The following is a 26,983-nucleotide window of genomic DNA, read 5'->3' as shown; positions in this document are numbered from 1 at the left end:
GACTGAATGAACCAGCATTGCAGCCATGGGTCACTGTGAGCATCACAGGGAAGGTTGAAGCCGCCCACTGCACCTGTATGGCCGGAGTCGCGGAGACCTGCAGCCATGTCGCTGCTCTTCTGTTTAAAGTAGAAGCAACAGTGCGGATCTGTGGCACAAGGACTGTTACAGATGAACCTACATACTGGGTTTTGCTGGGTAATATGACCAAGAATACAGTTAGTGGTTGGCCATAAGATAGACTTCTCCTCTTCAGCTGCCCAAAAAAGGCTCTCAATCAAAACATAAACAGACCATCTGTAGTGACAAGTAAAAGAAGAAAAATTCCACCTGCTCCTGTGGAGGAGTCGTCTCAACTGATGGGAAAATATTTCTCCAAGCATAGTTCTGTTCTGAATGGCCCATAATGTTGTATTTAGGGGGCCATGTAAATAATTTGCATTTACTGAATATGTACTTACTAAGTAACACTGTTCAAAAGTTGAATAAAGAAACAAACAAATGTTTGCCTTTTTTTAATTAAAACCACTTTGTAGAACATCACACCAGTTACAATGTAGAATCAATGTCATGTATAGTTTACAAATGACAAAATGTTCACATAAAATTACGACAGCATTTAAATAATATCACCCACTACTAGCATTCTGTAATTTACTGTCTCTTTTGAAAACTTATGACTACATATACAGCACAAGACTTTTAAGACTAGTTAACAAGAGCGTTTTTCCCTGGTTTTACTACCACACTGGGGCACATGTTCACCAAAACGCAGCAAATCTTCACCATCTTATCCAGGAGGGTCACCTCTTCACTAGGGATGGGTATTGATAAGATTTTAACGATTCCGATTCCATTTTCGATTCTGTTTAATGATTCGATTCTTTATCGATTCTCTTATCGATTCTTGTTTTTAAAAAGGAGAACACTAAGGTCGATTAGCTTAGAACTGTTTTATATCTTCTCTTTCAACAAGATAGAAATTTAGGAGTAACATGGCCTTACAAACCCAACAGTGAGATCTTAAGAGATCCACAGCCTACGGCTCTTCAATGGGGTGTCACAGGGTCCCCGGGGAAAATTATAAACGTAAAATAATAAAATAAATATTCTTCTGTAGCAATAACAAAGTATAACATAAATTATTCTGTAGCAATTACACAAGAATATCCAGTAATGTCCCTGCCTACAATTAAACACATTCACTTACCATCTGCTGTGGCAAATGGCTGCAAGGTTTTGACCACAAACTAGTCACTGCTCGGTGACATGCGGGCCTGAAAAGAGACGCTACCGGTAGACTGCAGCGACAACTGCCAGCGGCGCCAGCCAGACTCTGTCTGTCTCATCATGGTCACCTAAATGCACAGTAATGGCAGGTTTTGTAATAAGGCAGATCGCGCTAACATAATATGCACTGTTAGTTGATTATTTACCTGCCGCAAACGTTACCGCTGCTGCTGCTGGGTTGAGATTCACGAGTCCGGAGCGGTTTTGTGAGCGAATGCTTTTGCATATTCGTAGTGTTTCCTCCCTTAATGAAATATCTACTTTGCAAGTATTGCAAGTTGCCCTGTTGTCATTCGTTCTCGTAAAGTATAAACAAACTTTTAAGCGTTTGAGCCGCTTAGGCGCCGTGTTTCCTGCCAGGTACCCTCCGACGCCCGCAACGTGGTGGCGCTATTCGGCGACTGGAATCGATAAGGGAATCGTTTGCAAAAATGGCAAACGATTCCAAGGAATTGAAACAGTAGGAACCCGTTCTCAACAAGAACCGGTTTTCGATACCCATCCCTACTCTTCACCCTCACATGGAAGAAGTAATCTGATTGGCATGGTAGCATGTAGTTTGAAGCAGGGATTTCGTAGAGCCCCATGTGCAGCGTTGGAACCCAGTCAGGATTTGTTTCATCCACTTCATAGACTGGTTTGCCTGCAATAATGCCAAATAATTAGCAACTCTATAAATATAAGTTAGTTCTGCAAAATCCGTCATTAAGATGTTTGTTCTAATTTGCAAGCATTTGTTTGGCCTGCTAATATGGCGCCTCGACCAAAAATTCTGGCCACACCCCATCCTGTAAAATCACGCTCCAGAGCCCTGTTAACGTACGGATCTAGAAAGAAGACGCTGCACTTTTAGCTCTGAGGGAGCTGGAGAATGAGCCTATTTCCAAAAAAGCGGAGTGTGTTCCTTTAAGTACTATATTGTATATATTGTCAAAAACTAAAGTGTACATAGCAGTTGTATCTTGTTTACTGTATCACTGACAGATAATTTCAAAGTCAAGTGAACGCTACATTATAGTGAGATATTGTGTAATGTGAAATACTGTAAGCAAATGAATAAACAACCTAATTCTTGCTAAACCTCTGTTTTGTTTGAAACCAACTGTTTTTTTGCAGATGTACATAAAACATGTTGTTACTTTTATTATTATTATTATTATTATCATTATTATTATTATTATTATCATTATCATCATTATTGCACTAAATACATTTTAAATAAAGGATACTTTGATATATTCTACTGTAAAGTTGGAAATGTATTTTCTTTACCCTAAAATATCTTTTGAAATGTATTTTGGTTTGAAACAAATATATTTTCAATTTCAAAAATATATTTTTTTGAGCAGCACGGTGGCACGGTGGTTAGCACTGTTGCCGCACAGCAAGAAGGTCCTGAGTTCAATTCCACCATCAGGCCGGGGTCTTTCTGTGTGGAGTTTGCATGTTCTCCCGTGTTTGCGTGGGTTCCCTCCGGTACTCCGGCTTCCTCCCACCGTCCAAAGACATGCAGCTTGTGGGGATAGGTTAATTGGATAATCGAAATTGTCACTAGGTGTGAATGGTTGTCTGTCCCTGTGTGTTGGCCCTGCGACAGACTGGCGACCTGTCCAGGGTGTACCCCGCCTCTCGCCCTATGACAGCTGGGATAGGCTCCAGCGCCCCCCGCGACCCTGAAAAGGAAAGCGGAAGTGAATGGATGGATGGATTTTTTTGAGCATCACAAATCCAACATATATTTACCATATATTTGAAATATATTTTGGCCAGGAAAAATTTATTTTTTTACCATATGGGATTCCTTGAATTGTGTTATTGGTCCTTGTTCATGTTTGATGTTGTGTGTTACATTCTGGTATTTTACAGCTGCTTGCATGTTTTATTTTTTTTTGTTAATTTTTGTTTCTTGTTTCTGACGTACTTTTTAATGAACAAATATATAAGAAGCAAAGATGAACCGTAGATGTTTACTCAGATGTTAAAATTGAAAACACTGATGTTCCGGCATAGTGTACAGGAACATCTGTGCCGAGTATAACCTGGAAGTCCCGAGGTCAAAATGGGAGATGCCCCCAAGGGTGGTGGAGAATGACCGAGCTAAGATCCTGTGGGACTTCCAGATACAGACGGACAAAATGGTGATGACTAACCAACTGGACATAGTGGTGGTAGACAAACAGAAGAAGACGGCTGTAGTGATCGATGTAGCGGTCCCGAATGACAGCAACATCAGGAAGAAGGAACACGAGAAGCTGGAGAAATACCAAGGGCTCAGAGAAGAGCTCGAGAGGATGTGGAGGGTGAAGGTAACGGTGGTCCCCGTGGAAATCGGAGCACTAGGTGCGGTGACTCCCAAGCTAGGCGAGTGGCTCCAGCAGATCCCGGGAACAACATCGGAGATCTCTGTCCAGAAGAGTGCAGTCCTGGGAACAGCTAAGATACTGCGCAGGACCCTCAAGCTCCCAGGCCTCTGGTAGAGGACCCGAGCTTGAAGGATAGACCGCCCGCAGGGGCGAACGGGGAAAAAAAATTAAAAAAATAAATTAATTTTATATATATATGTATATGTAGAGTGAGAGAGAGAGAGAGATATATATATGTAATTTTGTAATTTTACAGCACTTTGGGCAGTGTTGGGAAGGTTACTTTTAAAATGTATTCCACCATAGATTACAGATTACATGCCCTAAAATGTATTTTGTAACGTATTCTGTTACATTACTCAATGAGAGTAACGTATTCTGAATACTTTGGATTACTTAATATATTATCATGTTTTTTTTTTACTATTGCTGTGTGATTTATTACTATTACTGAAGGCTACTCGCCATACCAATACCAACTAGATGTTTAAATCTTAATATAAATGAGTAACAGTAGGTGGACATTAGGTAAGGCTGCACTTTTTGCAGCGATCTCGTACAGAAAACTATTCCGCGCGTATATAAAACAGGTTCGCGGCTCCAAACCGTAGTAAAGGGACCTCTGGCTAATACGTCGGGTTCATGTCGGGCTCGTAGCCGAAAACTAGCTTTACTTTGTTGTCTGGGTCAACTTTGCTAGCGAGAGACAGAGAGAGGCGTTGAAAGGCTCCAACAGAACTTATTGTTTCGGAGGAAAACACGAACACAGTGTACAGTCGAGTCTTAATAGCTTACTTACAACTGGGCTACACTGCCCATCAGGCTACATTCTTTAGGGCTGTGCCTGTAACACTCAGCCTATTGCCTTCATATTAAATCATTTTTTGAATAATAATTTTTAAAAATATTTCTTCACGTCATTATGTGAGCTGCAAGTAGACGTGACATGAGCCGTGAGACTGAGACACAGGCATTAGAGCCTCTTAATGCATGTTTTGTTTGGGTTTACCAAAAATAGAGAGGGGACAGCCTAGCATATGAAACAGGAAAAGACCGCCATGTAATCCATTTATTTCAACAAAGTAACTGTATTCTGAATACCACCTTTCAAAACGGTAACTATAACGGAATACAGTTACTCATATTTTGTATTTTAAATACGTAACGGCGATACATGTACTCTGTTACTCCCCAACACTGACTGTGGGACACAATGAAATTGAAATTGAGGGTGTGTCAACAAAAAGGTGTGTAATAAATAATATTTGAAATGTATTTGATTTATCTTTAAATAATGGCAAACCATCACATAATTTATGACTTTGTTGTACATATTTGGCACATTTTAGAAAAAATCAGGGTAAGTGAAATATGTGGACACGAAATGTTGCTGCAGACACACACACAGAGAGGTAGACGCGCGTGGGCCCTGTTACGCCACACTCACCGCAGTTATTGCTTATTAAATACATTCCTGTGACGTCATCACTGCGCGTCACCAGCAGCTGATCCGGCAGCATGTGGCGGACCGGGGCGACCTTGGTGTTAGGAGCGGGACTCGGAGCGGCGACGAGCCGTCTGTTGAGCGCCGGAGGCCGGCGTGAGGAGGGGGGAGCCGGCCTGATGAGCCGGGTCCCGGTCATCCCGGTACCGGAAGTCCCGACGGTGCAGGCATCAGAGCTGCAGGTGAGTGTGCGTGAGGTCATAGACTTCCGGCCATTTGTGTGTGTGTGTGTGTGTGTGTGTGTGTGTGTGTGTGTTCCAAGAGTGTCTTCTATCTCCTTTTCCTAACATCGTTTCCTTGACCCGATGAGGAAAAGAAGTTAGGAGACGCTTAACGTCTCTGCTTAACGACGTGACGCCGGATCTCCGAAGTGTTAAAAACTACAACGTGCAGGAGACGGACTACAAAACGCGCATCTCACTTTAGCTGTTTGTGAGACCCACAGCAGAGCGGTTCTCCTTCAGCCTCCTCTCATTTATCTGAGCTGCTGTTTTCACAGAGAACACTCGAACCTGAGCTCACACTGGAGCCGCTAATTCTCTCTGCTGGTTCTCACTGAACAGACCCTGCTGCTGTATGTCAGTAACAGCCAGTGGCGGTTCTAGCCTGTATGGCGCCCTGGGTGAACACTCCCTCTGGTATCTCTGTGGTGGCCAGTGCTATCCTCTATGCTGTTGCATACAGAGGCAGCAGGTTGAGTGAACCACGCGGCCAGTAATGTTGTGAGGATGGAGCTGGACTCTGTTAGGGTGGTGTCTGAGAGGCAGATGTTGTCCAAGATAAGGACAATCATGGATAATACCTCCCACCCACTCCATGATGTATTGGCTAGTCACAGGAGCACGCTCAGTGAGAGACTGAGATTACCCACAATGCACCACTAAACGACACAGGAAATCATTCCTGCCCGTGTACAACTTCCTGTACAACTCCTCTATCTAACACACTGTAAACACTGCAATAGTTACAGCCTTTTTACACACACTCTTTTCTACTCTGTAAGATTCTTGTCAATTCTCTTGATATTTATTTATAATCCCCTCTGTTAATCCTTGATATTTATAATTGAGTGATCTGTATATATTAGTGTATATATTAGTGCGTGTGTGTATATATTAGTGCTATTTCTTAAATGTGTAAAATCTGTAACATAATGTATTGTTTGTATGAGTTTAGTCTGTTACTGTTACTATTTTTACAATTTTTTCTTGGAGCAACTGTAACCCACATAATTTCCTTAGGGATTAATAAAGTATTCTGATTCTGATTGTTTCAGGACACATGACCTGCCATTATCCAATGACACATCTGCTTACCTGTATCTTTTGCTCGTTTCTCTTCTTCTTTTCTGTCTGATGGATTTTAACTTTTCTTGTCCATCTTCCATTGGTTTTAATTTTGCACTCCAGTATGAACACCCATCCCCCAACCTGAGGATCACCACAACATAACGTAACAGACCTACACCTTAGTTCACAGATTCACTTTGTCTAGGTTTTATTTCTGGGATTTCGCACAACCCAGGATTCAAATCATGAATACATAAAGGGCTTGGATTTACAACATTATGAATGAAATATGCTCTATCTCCCCTTCCAACAGATTGTGTGAGACTTTAAATCATCAAACTGTAAATTATAAATTTTAAATTGTTATTGATCCCTTTACCCCGAGTCCTAAAGTGTATATTTATTTTCTTACTCTTCTAATTTGTTTACTTGCACTGCTGTAACTAGAGCTTCGTCGTCTCTTCTCTCTATATACTGGACTGTATATAGACTTGGGTCGTGTCCAAATTCATGGGCTGCATCCTCCTGAGGACCCGGCCTTCGCGGTCTACGTGGGCCGGGTCCTCAGAAGGTCGGGTAGGCCGGAAGTAAACGGCTGTGAAATTGGACGGTCTAGCCTTCTGATTAACGTCACCGCTGTCTCGGTGGAGTTTAATAAACTCGGCCGTCTGCTCCTTGCTGTCTAAAATATAACAGGACGCTGGCGTAAACTCTCGACCATTTCACACTTCTGTTTAATCAGTTTTCTGTTTGACGTTTACTCAGCTGTGTGAAAACCACCCGGGGGATTAATAAAGTTTTATTTTATCTAATCTAATATCTTTAATCTTTAAATATTACGTTTAACCTGAGTAGCGAAAGTCCGCGGTGATCTGAAAATGATGTGCCGGGAGTTGTGCCGTTCTCGGCGGCTTCAGTGACCCTCAACCTCCCGGCTAGCTATCGAGCTGGTGGGTAACAGACGTCTCCGAAAACGTCGGCGCACTTTTGCAAATATGCGATGTCTTGATAAACCGAGCAGATATTTGAAGTTTACACAGCTACTTTCTCGCCTGAAAATATGTTAAAAGTTTATTTTGTGACCCAGAAAGATTAATAAGAGTAATTTTAAAACTTAGTAGCGGCCGCCATTGTTGGCAGCTGAAATTTGGCTGGGTCACGCTATGAATTCTGGGATATGGTGGGCCACGAAGGACACACCGGACCCATCCTTCAAATTCGGGGAAATGAAGGATGCATTTGTCGGCCGCATTTGAAGGAGTCGACGAATTGGTACAGCCTTCGTCGCCTGGCTGTGACGTAATTGGCCTTCAAATGCGTCCTCAGGAGAATGCAGCCCATGAATTTGGACACGACCTTGGTGTTCGCTCTCTCTGTGGTAGAGTATCACTTCCTGTTCCTGTTCCAACACACAGTGGTGTTTTTGAGTACCTTATCTGCTTAGCAATTTAATTAAAAAGTTTTAGATACATTCTTTTTTCACAGTATAACCTTCATGTGCTTCATCTGAAGCACACTTTCTGTGTACTCACTACCTAATTTATAGCCAAAGTATTCACTCACTGTGTCTTTACTGTTTCGCTAGCTTAGCTTAGCTTGTAGCCGACTCGTTAGCACCATGGCTACTTCACCTGTCCCTCCTGCACTTTCCTGCTCATTGTGTCAGATGTTTAGTTACTCCTCGGCCTCCTTTAGCAGTAATGATACCTGTAACAAATGTAGCATATTTGCAGCTCTGGAGGCCAGGATTACTGAATTGGAGATAGGGCTGCTCAATTATGGCAAAAATGATAATCACGATTATTTTCACTGAAATTGAGATCTCGATTATTTGACGATATTTATTTAACAATAACAATGTATTGAATAATGGCTTTAAAGATTGTCAAAAAATAATATAAAATAGTGTGCAAATACTGATTACAGTGCAAATGTTTGCAATATAAAAAATAAATGAAAAATGTAAACATCTATGTTTAGTGAACTTCAAAATACTGCACAATATTTGATCCACGTCTGACTCCGCGAACCCATAATGTTTCCACCAATGTTCCCTCAAATATTTCATGTGTCTGAGCGAACACACAAACTCCCTGAGCGTCCCTTGGACCACTGTGAGCGACATCAGACGTGTGCACTGTGGTCACGCCAGCATCTAATCCATCCAAGTTACATGGTTTATGACAATAATCAAATTACAGCATTTACATTTATGTTAGACTACTTTTAATTAACTGCTTTAGCCCACTTACAATGAAAATTTAAAAAAATCCTGTTCATGACCTGTGTAGGATGTTAACACTATTGGAAGTAAAAATAACTTGAACTCCAATTTTGAAAACACAACTTTCTTTCTTCTTTTTTTTTTTTTTTCATAAAGCTCTGACTTGTATTATGAGTCTGTGGTCTGGGAGAGAGTCTGTAACTCTCTGTCTGCCAAATACAGGATATAATGACCAATGTTGGGCAATTAATTATATAGTTACTACTTCAAAAAAGTAACTCAGTTTGGCAAACAACAAAGTTTGTTGCAGCTGTTTACCTAAAAATGCAGCCAAGGCGTTTTTAAATAAACATTTCAAACTATTTACAGAACAATCAGCTGTTCTGCATCAAATCTGATGCCACACAAATTATTTGTGCCACTCCAAAAAATAATTTCTGTCCACTATGAGATAAAGGAGAACAACAGCCTGATACCTGCAGGCCTGACGACAGGAGATGTATCACTGCTGTAACACCTGTAACATTCAGCAGCCGCCTCATTGTTCTGACACACACAACAAAACTATTGACTACACTACACACTAACTACACAAGATTTGTAGTTAGTGTGTAGTTAGTGTGACGGCGGTGTTCACATCTCAGAACACCGCCGTCACTCCTAAAACTTCCCCCCGTGTCTTAACAACTAGATGCCACGTTGCCATATCATTTTTTGATTGGTCGACACGGTACTTTTTTCGACCAATAAGATAAGATAAGATAAGATAATTCTTTATTGTCATTGCACAGTCATACATAGTACAGTAGTACAATGAAACTGGAAAAACTGTCCTATGTCGGCACTACATATAACACAACACGACACGATATGACACATCACAACGCAACACAAACAACACAACACAGTATATTAACTTAGAAATAAAAAAGAAGAATAAGTGTTATGTGTATTGCACACTGTTATTATTGCACATTAATTATTATTGCACCTTGTTATAAATATAAATATTATTATTGTTATTGTTTTAAACATTGTTACCTCCCCCTAACAAAAAGTCCAGGCAGGTAGCCAATCAGGTCAGCTATTTGCATTGATCAGGGCTGTTGCCCTGTTGTAAAAGCTGTCCTTGAGTCTGTTTGTTCGGGACCTCAGCAGCCTGAACCTCCTGCCAGACGGCAGCAGCTTAAACACCCGATGTCCTGGGTGTGTACAGTCTCGTAGGATGCTGCGTGCCCTCTTGAGACAGCGAGTGCTGTACAGGTCCTTCAGGGAGGGAAGAGGATGTCCAATGATTTTTTGGGCCATATTGATGACCCTCTGGAGTGCCTTTCTGTGTGCTGTGGTGCAGCTGGAGAACCACACACCGATGCAATATGTCAGCACACTTTCAATGGAGCAGCGATAGAAGACGGTCAGCAGCTCCTTCTTCAGGTCCATTTTTCTGAGGATTCTCAGAAAGTGGAGACGCTGTTGGGCCTTCTTTAAGACCGCAGAGGTGTTAGAGCTCCATTGGAGGTCTGTGTCTATGTGCACACCCAGAAACTTGAAACTGGAGACCCTTTCCACGCACTCCCCGTTGATGCTGACAGGCTGCAGCTCGGACTTCCTCCTTCTGAAGTCAATTACCAGCTCTTTTGTCTTGGTGGTATTGAGGTCCAGGTTGTTATCTACACACCAATCTGACAGCCTCTGAACTTCAGCTCTGTACGCCGTCTCATCTCCCCCAGAGATGAGCCCCACCACGGTGGTATCATCTGCAAACTTGATGACTGCGTTGTCTGGGTGGGTACTAACACAGTCATGTGTGTACAGTAGGGGACTCAGTACACAGTCTTGTGGAGAGCCGGTGTTGAGGCTGAGGGCTGAGGAAAGATGAGGCCCCACTCTAACTCTCTGTACACGGTCTGACAGGAAGTCTCTGATCCAGAGGCAGGTGGTACAAGGAAGTCCGATTTCCAGCAGTTTAACTATTAGTCTGTCCGGGAGTATCGTATTGAAAGCAGAGCTAAAGTCAACAAAGAGCAGCCTGGCGTAACGGCCCTGCACTTCCAGGTGAGATATGGTGGTGTGGAGCGTTGTAGCAATGGCATCTTCAGTTGATCTGTTAGCTCTGTATGCGAACTGGAGTGGGTCGAGTGTGGGTGGCAGGCAGGACATGATGTGACGTCGGACCAGTTTCTCAAAGCACTTCATTATAACAGGTGTTAGAGCAACTGGTCGGTAGTCGTTGAGGCTGCTAATGTTAGCACGCTTTGGCAGTGGGACAATTGTGGCTGACTTTAGGCACGGTGGGATGCAGGACTGGGACAGTGAAGTGTTGAAGATCTTAGTGAAGACCCCAGCCAGCTGGTCTGCACACTCTTTTAGGACCTTTGCGGTTACCCCATCTGGTCCGGCGGCCTTCCTGGGGTTCACTGCCCTCAGTGTGCGCCTCACCTCATATTCCTGCACTATGAGGCTTGGGCTGCTGCTGCTGTCCGATGTTTTTGCTGCTGCTGCCTCTGGTCCCTTCACCTCAAAGCGTGCGAAGAAGTGGTTCAGCTCCTCCGCAAGCTCCGCATTGCCCTCAGTCAACGTGGTATTGCAAGGTTTGTAGTTGGTTAAGTGCTGAACTCCTTGCCATACCTGTCGTGAGTTGTTGGTGCTGAAGTGGTCTTCGATCCTTCTCTTGTACGCTGCCTTGGCTTCTCTGATGCCTCTTTTCAACTCAGATCTGGCTGCACTGTACTGCACACCATCACCGGATCTAAAAGCGGCGTCACGTTGCTTCAGCAGGACCTGGACCTCTTTAGTCATCCAGGGTTTCTGGTCGGAATACACCCGGAGACGTTTGTCCACAGTGACACTGTTGACACAGAAGTTAATATATGAGAGCACTGATGTTGTGTGCTCTTCGAGGTCCTGATGTTCAAACACGCTCCAGTCCGTGTTTTCAAAACAGTCCTGCAGCAGTCCTGCACCCTTTCCAATAGGAAAGGGTGGGGGGGTGTTTGGTTTTGGTTTTGCTCACAGGCTTTCGAGCGTTTTCCTTATAAAACGCCGTTTTTACAGTTTCTTCCCGCAGTAAATATAAACAACGACAGTATTCAGGAAGAAAACCAAACATTGCAGATATTTTTATCATAACTCTGGTTTTACGTGGCCTATCAACACAATTTAAAAACTGGTATCAAGTCCACACTTTTCCCGTCAGTTGTTCCGTCTGTCCTGCTCACATCTCCAATGGTTGGACACGTTGTCATTAACGTGGCTTCACTGCACATCAGCCACGCCGCTTTGCCAGCTAAAACACCGGTGTCGGCACATAAAGACGCTGTCATAGCCTGTCAGCGACGTTGATTGGCTGCGTATATACGAATGTGAATCGCATCATTGGCTGGACTATAGGATAAGGTGGCATCGTTCTAATCCCATACAGGAGCAGCCAGTCACTTACTGACTAACACTGCAAAACAGAATTGTTAAAGTTTTAATTTTAATTTCAATTCAGGTTAGATTTTTTTTGTGTGCAACGCAGATTTTCTGTGTGCAGAGACCGTGCCAGCAGTGCGCAATTGCACACGTGCGCAGCTTAGAGGGAACATTGGTTTCCACACCACTGAAGTCGTTTTACCTCTTTTCAACCAACGGCATTCTTTCTTCAGCAGCCGTTATCCTCTCCTCTCCAAATAACTTCTGCTTAGCTTTCCGAGCTTCCCTCGGGTCCTCTTAATTGTTGTGACGCGTGTTCGAAACGCAGAGAGGTGCGCTCGATTTGCCACACGGAGCAGCGCGAGAGTAAAGCACGAGGGAGGTGCTAATAATCGGCTCAGTCATTTTTAATGATCGTTGAAAACCCAGATCGTAATCGAGATTAAAATTCGATTAATTGAGCAGCCCTAATTGGAGACTCGGCTTCGCACCCTTCATTCACCCGTAGCTAGCCAGGCCCCTGTAGCTGGTGCAGCCGAAGATAGCGCAGGCCCCGCTAGCTGTTCCCCGGCAGACCCCAAGCAGCTGGGGAAAGAGGGCGGCTGGGTGACGGCGAGGAGGAAGCATAGTCTTAAACAGAAGCCCCAGGTACACCACCAACCTGTTCATGTGTCTAACCGTTTTTCCCCACTCGGCGACACACCTGCCGGGGGTCAAACTCTGGTAATTGGTGATTCTGTTCTCAGACACGTGAAGCTAGAGACACCGGCAACTAGAGCTGGGCGATAAAACGATAACGATATGTATTGCGAAATAACTTTTTCTCGATAGAAAAATTAAACTATTGTGATAGGCCTCATCTCTCTTGTCCTCTTAAAAAAAAGAAAAGAACAGCCAATCCAAATTAAGTAGCGCAGAGCCGAACCAATCACAGCCGCAGCGTCATGTCACGTGACTTGTTACGTACAGCACAAGCGCCAAGGCGCACATGTGTATTTGTTTTTGCAGCCGTGCCGCCCGGGTAATGAAGGAAATGAGTTTGCCGACTAGAGAAAAATCAACCGAGAGCGTGAGCGAAGGTTACCGAAGAGAAAACAGGTGATGGTTCCAATGCCGGAGAGCTTGTCGAATGGAAGGGCCACAGAAGTTCCGTAGTGTGAAGGTATTTCGGCTATTTCAAGTCTGACAAAAAACAGAGTAGCGCGCACTGTAAATTGTGCCGAAAGCAAGTCTGGAAATACAATAAAGCGGTGCATGCTCAATCTCTGACTGAAAGCGCTGATTCGTCATTCGGCTTTTGTCAGACTAAAGTAACTGTTAAAACTGTTTGAAAAGCTAAGCTATACAACAAGGAGAGATTGAGAATTTCCTTTTAGTTCTCAGTTTATTTGATATTGACAAAAGTTAGTCAATTTTGTCTGTTCTTCTGTAAAACGACCTAAGATTTATTTTTAGAATTAATATTTTGTTTCTAAGTGGAATTGACAATTTAGTCTGTGTTGTTTGTTCTATTTTGAAACTTAAACGCTTTAGCGGCTGCCTTTTGTGTAGTTTGCAATGTTTGCCTTTATTTATCTGAAACTGAAGTCTCATGTTCCTTAAGTACATCTGCTCTGTTGAACTTATTATGGGAAATAAATATTTAAATTAAAACAAGCTGCTGATTATTTCACATTTTACTTGTGAGAAACGGCACATTTAAATCTTACAAATATAGTTATTTGGCTTATATCGTGATATATATCGTTATCGCCTGAAATGAAAAAAACATATCGTGATATGAAAAAATCTTATATCGCCCAGCTCTACCGGCAACCGTAGTCAATTGTCTTCCAGGGGCCAGAGCAGGCGACATTGAAGGAAATTTAAAACTGCTGGCTAAGGGTAAACGTAAATACAGTAAGATCATAATTCACGTCGGCAGTAATGACACCCGGTTACGCCAATTGGAGGTCACTAAAATCAATATTGAATCGGTGTGTAACTTTGCCAAAACAATGTGGGACTCTGTAGTTTTCTCTGGTCCCCTCCCCAATCAGACCAGGAGTGACATGTTTAGCCGCATGTTCTCCTTAAATTGCTGGCTGTCTGAGTGGTGTGCCAGAAACGATGTGGGCTTCATAGATAATTGGCAAACCTTCTGGAGGAAACCTGGTCTTGTTAGGAGAGACGGCATCCATCCCACTTTGGATGGAGCAGCTCTCATTTCTAGAAATATGGACCAATTTATTAAACCCCCAAAATATGACTATCCAGAGTTGGGACCAGGAAGCAGAGTTGCAGTCTTACACGCCTCTCTGCAGCTTCTCTCCTCCTGCTACCCCCAAAAACCCATCTCCATTGAGACTGTGTCAGCTCCCAAACAGACAAAAAACAAACTAAAACCAGCAATAAACAACTTAAACATAAAAATCCCAAAGAAAGAACAATACAGTATCCACATCTGAACCAAAGAGTAAAACAGTGAAATGTGGATTATTAAATATTAGGTCTCTCTCCTCCAAGTCTCTGTTAGTACATGACTTAATAATTGATCAACAAATCGATTTACTCTGCCTTACAGAAACCTGGTTGCAGCAGGATGATTATGTTAGTTTAAATGAATCAACACCCCGAGTCATTCTAACTACCAGAAACCTCGAAGCACAGGCCGAGGGGGCGTGTGGCAGCAATTTTCACACCAGCCTATTAATCAACCAAAGACCCAGACAGACTTTTAATTCATTTGAAAGCCTGATGCTTAGCCTCGTCCACCCCAGCTGTAAAACTCAGAAACCAGTCTTACTTGTTATCATCTATCGTCCACCTGGGCCTTACACAGAGTTTCTCTCTGATTTCTCAGACTTTTATCTGATTTAGTGCTCAGCTCAGATAAAATAATTATTGTGGGTGATTTTAACATCCATGTAGATGCTAAAATGACAACCTCAACATGGCATTTAATCTGTTATTAGACTCAATTGGCTTCTCTCAAAATGTAAAAGAACCCACCCACCACTTTAATCACACTCTAGATCTTGTTTTAACATATGGCATAGAAACTGAACATTTAACAGTGTTTCCTGAAAACAGAGGTCGATTATCTTGTTAATAATTTTACCTCCTCACTACATACGACTCTGGATACTGTAGCTCCTGTGAAAACTAAGACCTCAAATCAGAAGTACCTGACTCCGTGGTATAATTCTCAAACACGTAGCCTAAAGCAGATAACTCGTAAGCTGGAGAGGAAATGGCGTGTCACAAATTTAGAGGATCATCATTTAGCCTGGAGAAATAGTTTGCTGCTTTATAAGAAAGCCCTCCATAAAGCCAGAACATCTTACTATTCATCACTGATTGAAGAAAATAAGAACAACCCCAGGTTTCTCTTCAGCACTGTAGCCAGGCTGACAAACAGTCAGAGCTCTACTGAGCCAACAATCCCTTTAACGTTAACTAGTAATGACTTCATGAACTTCTTCACAAATAAAATTTTTATCATTAGAGAAAAAATTACCAATAATCATCCCGCAGATGTAATATCATCTACAGCTACTTTTAATACCATCGATGTTAAGTTAGACTCTTTTTCTCCAATTGATCTTTCTGAGTTAACTTCAATAATTACTTCCTCCAAACCATCAACGTGTCTTTTAGACCCCATTCCTACAAAACTGCTCAAAGAAGTCCTGCCATTAATTAATGCTTCAATCTTAAGTATGATCAACCTATCTCTAATAATCGGCTATGTACCACAGGCCTTCAAGCTGGCTGTAGTTAAACCTTTACTCAAAAAGCCATCTCTAGACCCAGCTGTCTTAGCTAATTATAGGCCAATCTCCAACCTTCCTTTCATATCAAACATCCTTGAAAGAGTAGTTGTCAAACAGCTAACAGATCATCTGCAGAGGAATGGCTTATTTGAAGAGTTTCAGTCAGGTTTCAGAGCTCATCACAGCACAGAAACAGCTTTAGTGAAGGTTACAAATGATCTTCTTATGGCCTCTGACAGTGGACTCATCTCTGTGCTTGTCCTGCTAGACCTCAGTGCTGCGTTCGATACTGTCGACCATAATATCCTATTAGAGCGATTAGAACATGCTGTAGGTATTACAGGTACTGCACTGCAGTGGTTTGTATCATATCTATCTAATAGACTCCAATTTGTTCATGTAAATGGAGAGTCCTCTTCACACACTAAGGTCAATTATGGTGTTCCACAGGGTTCAGTGCTAGGACCAATTCTGTTTACATTATACATGCTTCCCTTAGGCAGCATCATTAGAAGACATAGCATAAATTTTCACTGCTATGCTGATGACACGCAGCTCTATCTATCCATGAAGCCAGGTAACACACACCAATTAGTTAAACTGCAGGAATGTCTTAAAGACATAAAGACCTGGATGGCCGCTAACTTTCTGCTTCTTAATTCAGATCAAACTGAGGTTATTGTACTCGGCCCTGAAAATCTTAGAAATATGGTATCTAAGCAGATTCTTACTCTGGATGGCATTACCTTGGCCTCCAGTAATGCTGTGAGGAACCTTGAGTCATTTTTGACCAGGACATGTCCTTCAACACACATATTAAACAAATATGTAAGACTGCTTTCTTCCATTTGTGCAACATCTCTAAAGTTAGAAATATCCTGTCTCAGAGTGATGCTGAAAAACTAGTTCATGCATTTATTACTTCCAGGCTGGACTACTGTAATTCTTTATTATCAGGATGTCCTAAAACTCCCTGAAAAGCCTTCAGCTAATCCAAAATGCTGCAGCAAGAGTCCTGACAGGGACTAGAAAGAGAGAGCAGATTTCTCCTGTTTTGGCTTCCTTCATTGGCTTCCTGTTAAATCCAGAATTGAATTCAAAATCCTGCTCCTCACATACAAGGTCTTCAATAATCAGGCCCCATCTTATCTTAATGACCTTGTAGTACCATATCACCCTATTAGAGCACTTCGCTCTCACACTGCAGGCCTACTTGTTGTTCCTAGAGTATTTAAAAGTAGAATGGGAGGCAGAGCCTTCAGTTTTCAGGCCCCTCTTCTGTGGAACCAGCTTCCAGTTTGGATTCAGGAGACAGACACTATCTCTACTTTCAAGATTAGGCTTCAAACTTTCCTTTTTGCTAAACCATATAGTTAGGGCTGGACCAGGTGACCCTGAATCCTCCCTTAGTTATGCTGCAATAGGTGTATGCTGCTGGGGGATCCCCATGATGCACTGGGTGTTTCTTCTTCACTCACTATGTGTTAATAGACCTCTCTGCACTGAATCATATCTGTTATTAATCTCTGTCTCTCTTCCACAGCATGTCTTTATCCTGTCTTCCTTCTCTCACCCCAACCAATCACAGCAGATGGCCCCGCCCCTCCCTGAGCCTGGTTCTGCCGGAGGTTTCTTCCTGTTAAAAGGGAGTTTTTCCTTCCCACTGTCGCCAAAGTGCTTGCTCATAGGGGGTCATATGATTGTTGGGTTTTTCTCTGTATGTATTATTGTATGATCTACTGTACAATATAAAGCGCCTTGAGGCGACTTTTGTTGTGATATGGCGCTATATAAATAACATTGTATTGAATTGAACTGTATATAGCGGAGCTGACAATAAAGTTTACTTTGACTTCAGCACAGTAGCGAGCAGGCGCACCGAGGGCTCTCGCGCTCACTTCTCACGTATAGAATTTCGAAAAAATATTGGTGCAGATTTTAAGACTGTATCATAATGTCTGGTGTTTTCGGGTTTGTTTTTATATTGTTTTATTTTGCGAGTTGGTTATTAGATGCTGCTCCTGCCATCCAAAGAATCCTCCGCCGCCCCGCCCCTCTCCTCCCTGTGCCGCAAGCACCTCGCAAACGGAGGGCGCCCTTACTCCCAGCAAATGGCCGTAAGAACACTGATCGGTGCCTATGGCATCCCCAAAATGCGCAGGCATGATGTCGGGGCAGCACGAGTACGAGCAACTTTTTTTTTTTTTTGCCAATGCCACCCATATCAAAAACAGCTACTGCTAACAGCACATCCTCCTGTGACTGTCAAGTCACAATCATTTGGCTCACTAGGTAAATAAAATGAAATCCATGGTATGTTCTTCTATCTGGCTGCTGTGGAACTCGTTTCCTCCGCCCTGCGACTGCATTTCCTCCATCATTACTGATCCTAGCTGACCTGAAGCAAACATGAAGCCTATAACACAACAAAGGACATCACTAATGATCACTGGGCTCATACGGCATGCTTCATGCAGCAGCAACTCAACATGAAGTAGTTTTTATTCACTCAGGCTCCAGCTGTGACTTTAACAGCTCCTCATAAAAGTATAAATATATCAAAATGCAGTTAGAAAGAACATTTACACCATCTGCTGCATGCTGTTCATGTCAATGCTGCAGCAGCTCCTTCAGGTGTGTGAGTCTATAAAAACACTCAGGAAGAAGACTTTCATATACTCTGGATTATTGATCAATTAGTGGGAGGAGTCTCTGTGTTCCCGATTGGCTGATTGAGTATGTCTCTGTGTCTAGGTGAGCCCCGGTAGCTCAGGAGCTGTGATGAAGTATGGCTTCCCCTCACTGGGCAACATCAAGACCAGAGAATCCTATGTCACCTCCTACGATGCTCGCACGCGCACTGCATCCTGGGTAATAGAGCGGCTAAACCCCGCCTCCCTGAGCGGCCTGTCAGACAGGAAGTACTGCGAGTTCAAAGAGGATGACAGGTGCGACAGGAACAGGGCAGGTAAAGTTCATGTCAGTGTTCTCCCACAGGGCTGTCAAACACAGGGCATGTGGGCCAGAACCGGCCCTCATGAGGTGCGAGCTGGACTTGCCTTTCTGCAGCTCCTATTGAGATACTGTAAAAATCAAACTGTGCGAGCAGAGCTGCAGTTAAACACCGTGACCTCAACTTTCCTCGCGGAGACAGCATGACTTGAAAATCGTGGTCCGTGCAGGTGTTAACGAGGCGACGGGTGAAGAAGGACGTTCTTCTCTACCTGTGAAGTTATTTGAATTCTTAACGTGTAACGTCTGTTTTCGTTTGTTGGCAGCGTTCATGTTTTCCACCGAGCGACCAATGCCGACTACAAGGGGAGCGGGTTCGACAGGGGTCACCTGGCCGCGGCAGCCAACCACAAGTGGAGCCAGAAAGCCATGGACGACACGTTCTACCTGAGCAACGTGGCTCCACAGGTGAGACTTTTTACCTGGATGCATCCTCAGGCTTGGTTTTAAGCATTCAGACTGCAGGTATTACTGCACAGGCTCATCCAGAGTATTGATAACCTGATTGATGCTATTGATCTCTGGTGTTTGTGAGCAGAACCCTCACCTGAACCAGAACACCTGGAACAACCTGGAGAAACTCTGCCGCTCCCTCACCAAACGCTACCTCAACGTCTACGTCTGCACTGGCCCACTCTACCTGCCCAGGTAACCTGCTGCCCATTCTTCTGTGGTGACTGAAGGGAGGGGCTTGGGAATGACATTGTCAGGTGCTTGTTTCAGGCAAGAGGCTGATGGGAAACTCTACGTTCGATATCAAGTGATAGGACGAAACCACATCGCCGTGCCGACACACTTCTTTAAGGTGAGGCTCACCCACCGGATGATGTCAGCACTCTTGCCTTTCAGCTGGCGATAAGTTCACCTGTCCCATGTGCCCTCAGGTGCTGATCCTGGAGCAGGCAGACGGCAAGGGGGTGGAGCTCCGTTCGTACGTGTTACCAAACGAACCTATCAGCGAGCAGGTTCCTCTGGAGCGTTTCCTGGTTCCCATAGAAACCATTGAGCGTGCGTCAGGACTCCTGTTTGTGCCGAACATCATGAAGAGGACCGGCGGCGGCGTACGGGCCATCGCTGACAGATGAGCTGCATTACCCACAATCCTCTGCTTCAGACTTCCTCTAATCACAGATGAATAATGTTCGAACGTGTTTATGAACTTAATTATTTATGAACTATCGGTGTGAGCAATGCTTCTGATAGAACAAACGCACAACGTACCAAAACAAATTTATTCAATGTTACAAAGCATCGGCACCTTCAAAATAAAAAAGTCTTTTTTAACCCACTCCCTGTCCCGATTTCAATGTGTTTTTATAAAGTCTGTCCACGGGGACACCGCATGTTGATTGGCTGCCGGTCAGCTGTTGTCCAGCTCCACGTCGTCACTGAGCTCTGAGAAGATGTCAGAGAGCTGATAAAGTCTCTCCTTCTCCTCCTCCTCCTGCGCCTCCTTGGGCTCACACTTCTTCAGTCTCTCCTCCAGGACAGGGATGACTCTCCTCTGCAGGAAGTCGATGATCTCTGAGAGACAGACGATTACAGATTACTGCAGGCTCACCTGAACACGACACTTAAACCTGAATTATTCTGTTTGAACAACTGAACCTGAGAGCTTGCATGCTGCATTCAGGCACTCAATGAAAACTGGGAAATCTGAGGGGTGTACTAAATGCAAGGACCACACACTGGGGCTTTGTTTGAGCCCCAGTCTGAGTAACACCCGAGGTGCTCATCGCCTGTCTGGCCGCTCAGTTTGAGCTGCACTACAGCTCAACTGCTCCTGACCAGGTGAGCAGTTTAGTTACCATGGTGATCGAACAGGTAAGAAGACTTCAGAGGGGTCGGGCTGTCTCAGGTGTGCTCCGGTTGGAGGTTTCTTCAATGCTCGACATGACTCGACTCGTTTGTGTGGTTTGGTTTTGGAGAACAGATTCGGCGTGCCCTCGTGTTTGTGTGGACGGAAACGCGCTGCACACCAACAGGTGAGGTCATCTGACCCGACACTCAGGTCACATGATCGAAACTACACTCAGGTTTAATCTGAAAGTGCGACACAAACAGGAAGTGGAACACACACCGAGCTCGAACTGCTCACCTGCGTACGACAAACTCGGCCAGTTTGGAACTCTGGAAACCTTCAACCTGTAAAACATCTTCTGAACACACATCGGTGTCACAGTCCTGAAACACACACACACACACACACACACACACACAGGTGTGACACCACAATACTGCCTGTAGTACAGTCTATTGTGTACTTGATACTAGTTTGACCTCACCCGATGATTCCAGCCACCTCGTCCCAGTCGATGTCCGCTGCGTCGTCCACACGCATGTTATAGAGCCTGAACACACACACAGTGATCATCCATCATCATCCACCATCATGACCGGAGGTTTGTCCTGCATTCTCATTGGCTGCTCAGTGAATGCTCTGACGGGTTCGCGTCACTCACGTGTTGATGAGCTGGATTTTTGCGGCGTACCCCTCGGCGCCTCGGCTGAACACTCTTCCCTTTGAGGACAGCTTAGACTTCAGCAAGGAGAACCTGGAAAACACCAACACCTGAGTTACACCTGAGGATCTGCTGCTGGCGTGGAATGTACCGGGTCTGGTTCACGTGAGAAGCGGAGCACCGACCACTTGAGACGACACTGGATCCAGGACCGGGTCTCCACCTGCTCGCTGATCCTCTTCCAGGGCAGGTTGTTGCACAGCTGGTTTCTGCTCAGACCTGCAGGGCTCTGCTGGACCAGCGTCTCCAGGTGAGCCCTGACAGCCTGCCAAAGGCGGGACTCTTCCTCTGCAGTCCAGGTACCGCGACCCTGAGCTGGGCGTGAGCGCACAGACAGGTGAGCATTTTCACGGCTGAGCAGAGAAATCTGTTCTACAGATCAATAACCTGCTCTGTGTCAGGTCACAACGAGCAGCTGGAACAAACCTGCAGGAGTCTGACTTGGCGCCACGACAGCAACCAGATCAGCCCAACAAGTGGACTTTCAAAATAAGAGCATGGTGGTCGTTTGTCCCCTTACTTTAAAAAATTAAAACAAGTCACTAAAGATATCTGACCAAGTCGTCTAAGTACAGTCTGTGATCGACCACAGTGGAGTTCAGAGGTTAGGGGGTCACAGGGAAGCTCACCGATGGTGTTAAAGCGTTTCTCCAGCGAGTAGATGCTGCGGTCCATCTTCTCTGAGATTCTCTTCCAGTCGTTGCCGTGGAGCTTCTGCAACTTTGTGAGAGAGCATAGCTCATCCTCAGAAAACCTGAATGAACACGCCCACATTGTGTCAGGTGACCGTCAGGTTAACGAGTCAAACATAAACCCATGAACATGCAACGTGACCTCTGACCTTCCCATGTTATTCCTTTCATCAAAAATCTTCTTGGCTCTGACGTAAACTTGATCACATGTCCGAGGAATCCCCTCAGCTGCAGACAGACAAGAAGGTCAAAGGTCACATTGGGATCACTGATTTTAAAAATCACAGCAAGACTTAATTATGGAGTTCCACAGGGTTCAGTGCTAGGACCAATTCTGTTTACATTATACATGCTTCCCTTAGGCAGCATCATTAGAAGACATAGTACCGTATTTTCACGACCATAAGGCGCACATAAAAGTCTTAGATTTTCTTCAAAAAGTGTGGCGCGCCCTATAGTGCAGTGCGCCCTGTGTGTGTTGTGGTTGTAAGGAGGACGTAGTAGAGAACACCATGAGAACGCTAAAGGGGGAAGTGTGGGCGTTGATTGTATATAAAAGAACAGGTATGTGCGTTATGCAGAACATCGTTGTTTTAACAACCCTGAAAATGGCAAAGAGACACGCTTATGAAGCACAGTTTAAACTGAAGGCCATCAGCTACGTGGAGGAACATGGAAATCGAACAGCCGCGAGAGAATTTAAGATTAATGAATCGATGGTTCGCAAATGGAGGAAGCTAGAAAACAAGCTCCGACAGGTCAAGAAAACGCAGCTGAGTTTCCGCGGACATAAGGCGAGGTGGCCCGAGTTGGAGGAAATGGTAAATGGCCTGTATTTATATAGCGCTTTTATGGTCCCTAAGGACCCCAAAGCGCTTTACATATCCAGTCATTCACCCATTCACGCACACATTCACACACTGGTGATGGCAAGCTACGTTGTAGCCACAGCCACCCTGGGGCGCACTGACAGAGGCTCGAGCAGTGGATCATCGAGCAAAGAACGAGTGGGACAAGCGTTTCGACGGTCACCATTCGACTACAAGCAGTAACGCTAGCAGAAGAAATGAAAATTGAACATTTCCAAGGAGGCCCGTCTTGGTGCTTTCGTTTTATGAAACGGTGCCATTTTTCCATCCGGACCAGGACTACGGTAGCGCAGCAACTTCCAGCGGATTATAATGACAAGCTGGCCATCTTCCGCTCCTACTGCAGTACACATGGCAGACAAACACATCCAGCCCAGCCACATCACTAACATGGACGAGGTGCCGCTCACTTTCAACATCCCGGTGAGTCACACTGTGGAGAAGAAGGGGACCAGCACGGTAGCGATACGCACAACAGGGCACGAAAAGTCTTCTTTTACCGTTGTGCTTGGCTGCCATGCTAATGGGCAGAAACTGCCGCCTATGGTGATTTTAAGAGAAAGACTTTGCAGCAGCAGTCATCATTAAGGCAAATGAAAAGGGCTGGATGGATGAGGAAATGATGAAAGAGTGGCTGAGGGAGGTGTATGTAAGGAGACCAGGTGGTTTTTTCCACGCATCACCATCGCTGTTGATCTGTGACTCTATGCGTGCCCATCTCACAGCTGATGTGAAAAAACAAGTGAAGCAAATGAACTCTGAGCTTGCTGTCATTCCGGGAGGCCTGACAAAGGAACTCCAACCGCTGGACATCGGTGTGAACCGCCCGTTCAAAGTAAGGCTGCGAGCGGCGTGGGAGCGATGGATGACCGATGAAGACCACAGTTTCACTAAGAGTGGAAGGCAGCGCCGGGCGAGTTACGCCACAATTTGCGAATGGATTGTAGATGCTTGGGCTAACATGTCTGCTGGCACTGTTGTTCGAGCTTTCGCAAAAGCCGACATCATTTCCGAGGAGCCGCACGGCACGGAAAGTGACTCTGACAGTGAAGAAAGTGAACCTGGCATGTTTGGTGGAGATTTAGCACAGCTGTTCAATTCAGACACAGAGGATGAGGACGATGGGTTTGATTGATGACGATTACCGGTAATAAAAATGTGAAACTCAGTTTTGCTCCTGCTCTATTTTTAAATACGCACACTTGTATGCTTGTGTGTGTTGTTGTTGTAAGGTGGACGTAGTAGAGGACACCATGAGAACGTTAAAGGGGGAAGTGTGGGCGTAGATTGTATATAAAACCCGCGCCCTATAATCAGGTGCGCCTTACGTGTGTGTTAAATACAGTAATGGTACACATAACTGAGACTGCGCCTTTTATTACAGTGCGTCTTATGGTCGTGAAAATACGGTATACATTTTCACTGCTATGCAGATGACACGCAGCTCTATCTATCCATGAAGCCAGGTAACACACACCAATTAGTTAAACTGCAGGAATGTCTTAAAGACATAAAGACCTGGATGGCCGCTAACTTTCTGCTTCTTAATTCAGATCAAACTGAGGTTATTGTACTCGGCCCTGAAAATCTTAGAAATATGGTATCTAAGCAGATTCTTACTCTGGATGGCATTACCTTGGCCTCCAGTAATGCTGTGAGGAACCTTGGAGTCATTTTTGACCAGGACATGTCCTTCAACGCACATATTAAACAAATATGTAAGACTGCTTTCTTCCATTTGCGCAACATCTCTAAAGTTAGAAATATCCTGTCTCAGAGTGATGCTGAAAAACTAGTTCATGCATTTATTACTTCCAGGCTGGACTACTGTAATTCATTATTATCAGGATGTCCTAAAAACTCGCTGAAAAGTCTTCAGCTGATCCAAAATGCTGCAGCAAGGGTACTAACAGGGACTAGAAAGAGAGAGCATATTTCTCCTGTTTTGGCTTCCCTTCATTGGCTTCCTGTTAAATCCAGAATTGAATTCAAAATCCTGCTCCTCACATACAAGGTCTTAAATAATCAGGCCCCATCTTATCTTAATGACCTTGTAGTACCATATCACCCCATTAGAGCACTTCGCTCTCACACTGCAGGCCTACTTGTTGTTCCTAGAGTATTTAAAAGTAGAATGGGAGGCAGAGCCTTCAGTTTTCAGGCCCCTCTTCTGTGGAACCAGCTTCCAGTTTGGATTCGGGAGACAGACACTATCTCTACTTTCAAGATTAGGCTTAAAACTTTCCTTTTTGCTAAAGCATATAGTTAGGGCTGGACCAGGTGACCCTGAATCCTCCCTTAGTTATGCTGTAATAGACGTAGGCTGCCGGGGATTCCCATGATGCACTGGGTGTTTTTTCTTCACTCACTATGTGTTAACAGACCTCTCTGCACTGAATCATATCTGTTATTAATCTCTGTCTCTCTTCCACAGCATGTCTTTATCCTGTCTTCCTTCTCTCACCCCAACCAATCACAGCAGATGGCCCCGCCCCTCCTTTGAGCCTGGTTCTGCCAGAGGTTTCTTCCTGTTAAAAGGTCTTGATGCATTCTCAATCATCCAGGAAAGTAAATCTCCAAAAGTTGAATCTGTTCATCTGGACGTAGCGTGAGAGGGTGATAGACTGTCTGAAGCAGTTAGAACAAGACAAGGCTATCGACCGGACCTCATACCACAGGCTGTACCCAGGGGAGTCTACACCAAGTCTGTATGGTTTACCGAAAATACATAAGCAGGGTGCACCTTTAAGACCTATTGTCTGCATGATCAACTCGGTCACCTATAACATCTCCAAGTTTCGGGCTTCGATCCTCAACCCGCTGGTGGGCAGCTCTGAACACCACATCCAGAACACCCTGGATTTTGTTGAGAAGGTGAGAGATGTCATTATGGAGGCAGATGAAACCATGGTCTCGTACGACGTTACATCTCTCTTCACTTGCATCCCAGTCACGGAAGCGTTGGAGGTAGTCCGTAAGAGATTACAGGATGACACCAACCTCAGCAACAGGACCACTCTCAGCATCGACCAAGTGTGTTTGCTTTTGGAACTGTGTCTTCATTCCACCTACTTCACATACAAGGGTCAGTTCTACAGGCAGAAACATGGGTGTGCCATGGGCTCCCAGTTTCACCCATCGTGGCCAATTTGTACATGGAAGAAGTGGAAAAGAGGGCTTTGCTATCCTACCCTGGAACACCACCAAGCCGTTGGTTCAGATATGTGGATGACACCTGGGTGAAAATCAAATCTCAGGACGTACTACATTTCACGGATCACATTAACTCGGTGGACCGACACATCAAATTCACCAGGAGGATATGAAAAGTGGCAGGTTAGCCTTCTTAGACTGTGAGATTTCCATCAGTAATGGGGACATCTAAAGGCTGGCGTGTACCGTAAACCTACACACATACGGATCAGTATCTAAGGTTTGACTCTCATCATCCACTGGAGCACAAACTGGGTGTCATCAGGACGCTACAACACAGAGCAAACACCATCCCCACTGACACAGCGGCCAGGGAGGCAGAAGAACATCACATCCAGAAGGCCCTGAGTAAATGTGGTTATCCCAGCTGGACTTTTGTCAAAGCAGGAAAGGCACCTAAAGAAAGCTCCAGTCGATGCAGGAGAGAAGGACAACCGCTGCCCAGGCGAAAACCTGTAGTGATCCCATATGTGTCAGGAGTATCGGAACAGTTGAGACGCATTTTTTCTAAACACTGTGTCTCTGTGGCTTTTAAACCCCAAAACACGCTGCGCCAAAAACTGGTCCACCCCAAGGATCAGGTCCCCCGACACAAACAGAGTAACATAGTGTACGCTGTTAAGTGCCAGGAGGATTGCCAGGATTTATACATCGGGGAAACCAAACAACCTCTAGCGAAGCGGATGGCACAACACAGAAGAGCAACCTCATCAGGCCAGGACTCTGCAGTTTATTTACACCTACAGGCCAGTGGACACTCTTTCAACGATGAGGATGTACACATCCTGGACAGGGAGGAACGCTGGTTTGAGCGCGGAGTCAAGGAGGCCATTTAC

General features: G+C 44.6%; 2 protein-coding genes across 2 annotated transcripts in view; one reads left to right on the top strand and one right to left on the bottom strand.

The window, feature by feature from the left end:
- Nucleotides 1-5,145: 5,145 nt before the first annotated feature.
- endog (endonuclease G) lies at nt 5,146-19,965 on the top strand. Its single transcript, XM_039620641.1, has 6 exons — nt 5,146-5,339; nt 18,594-18,787; nt 19,118-19,259; nt 19,390-19,499; nt 19,575-19,656; nt 19,736-19,965. The coding sequence occupies exons 1-6, from the start codon at nt 5,172-5,174 to the stop codon at nt 19,934-19,936; spliced, it is 897 nt and encodes a 298-aa protein (XP_039476575.1). The 5' UTR covers nt 5,146-5,171; the 3' UTR covers nt 19,937-19,965.
- A 104-nt stretch (nt 19,966-20,069) lies between these two features.
- LOC116316403 (transcription termination factor 1) overlaps nt 20,070-26,983 on the bottom strand; it is an 11,348-nt gene continuing 4,434 nt past the window's right edge. Inside the window, exons 5-11 of the mRNA XM_031734960.2 lie at nt 22,215-22,293; nt 22,003-22,127; nt 21,499-21,688; nt 21,314-21,406; nt 21,137-21,202; nt 20,950-21,035; nt 20,070-20,375 (exon numbers count right to left, since the gene is read on the bottom strand). Coding sequence (XP_031590820.2) covers nt 20,212-20,375; nt 20,950-21,035; nt 21,137-21,202; nt 21,314-21,406; nt 21,499-21,688; nt 22,003-22,127; nt 22,215-22,293 — 803 coding nt within the window. The 3' untranslated portion in view covers nt 20,070-20,211. The remainder of the gene's footprint in view (nt 20,376-20,949; nt 21,036-21,136; nt 21,203-21,313; nt 21,407-21,498; nt 21,689-22,002; nt 22,128-22,214; nt 22,294-26,983) is intronic.

This window comes from Oreochromis aureus, linkage group 12, assembly GCF_013358895.1.
Source record: "Oreochromis aureus strain Israel breed Guangdong linkage group 12, ZZ_aureus, whole genome shotgun sequence".
In the NCBI taxonomy this organism is placed as follows: domain Eukaryota; kingdom Metazoa; phylum Chordata; class Actinopteri; order Cichliformes; family Cichlidae; genus Oreochromis; species Oreochromis aureus.
The sequence above is the reverse complement of the archived record's forward strand: the minus strand, read 5'-3'. Positions and strand labels throughout refer to the sequence as shown.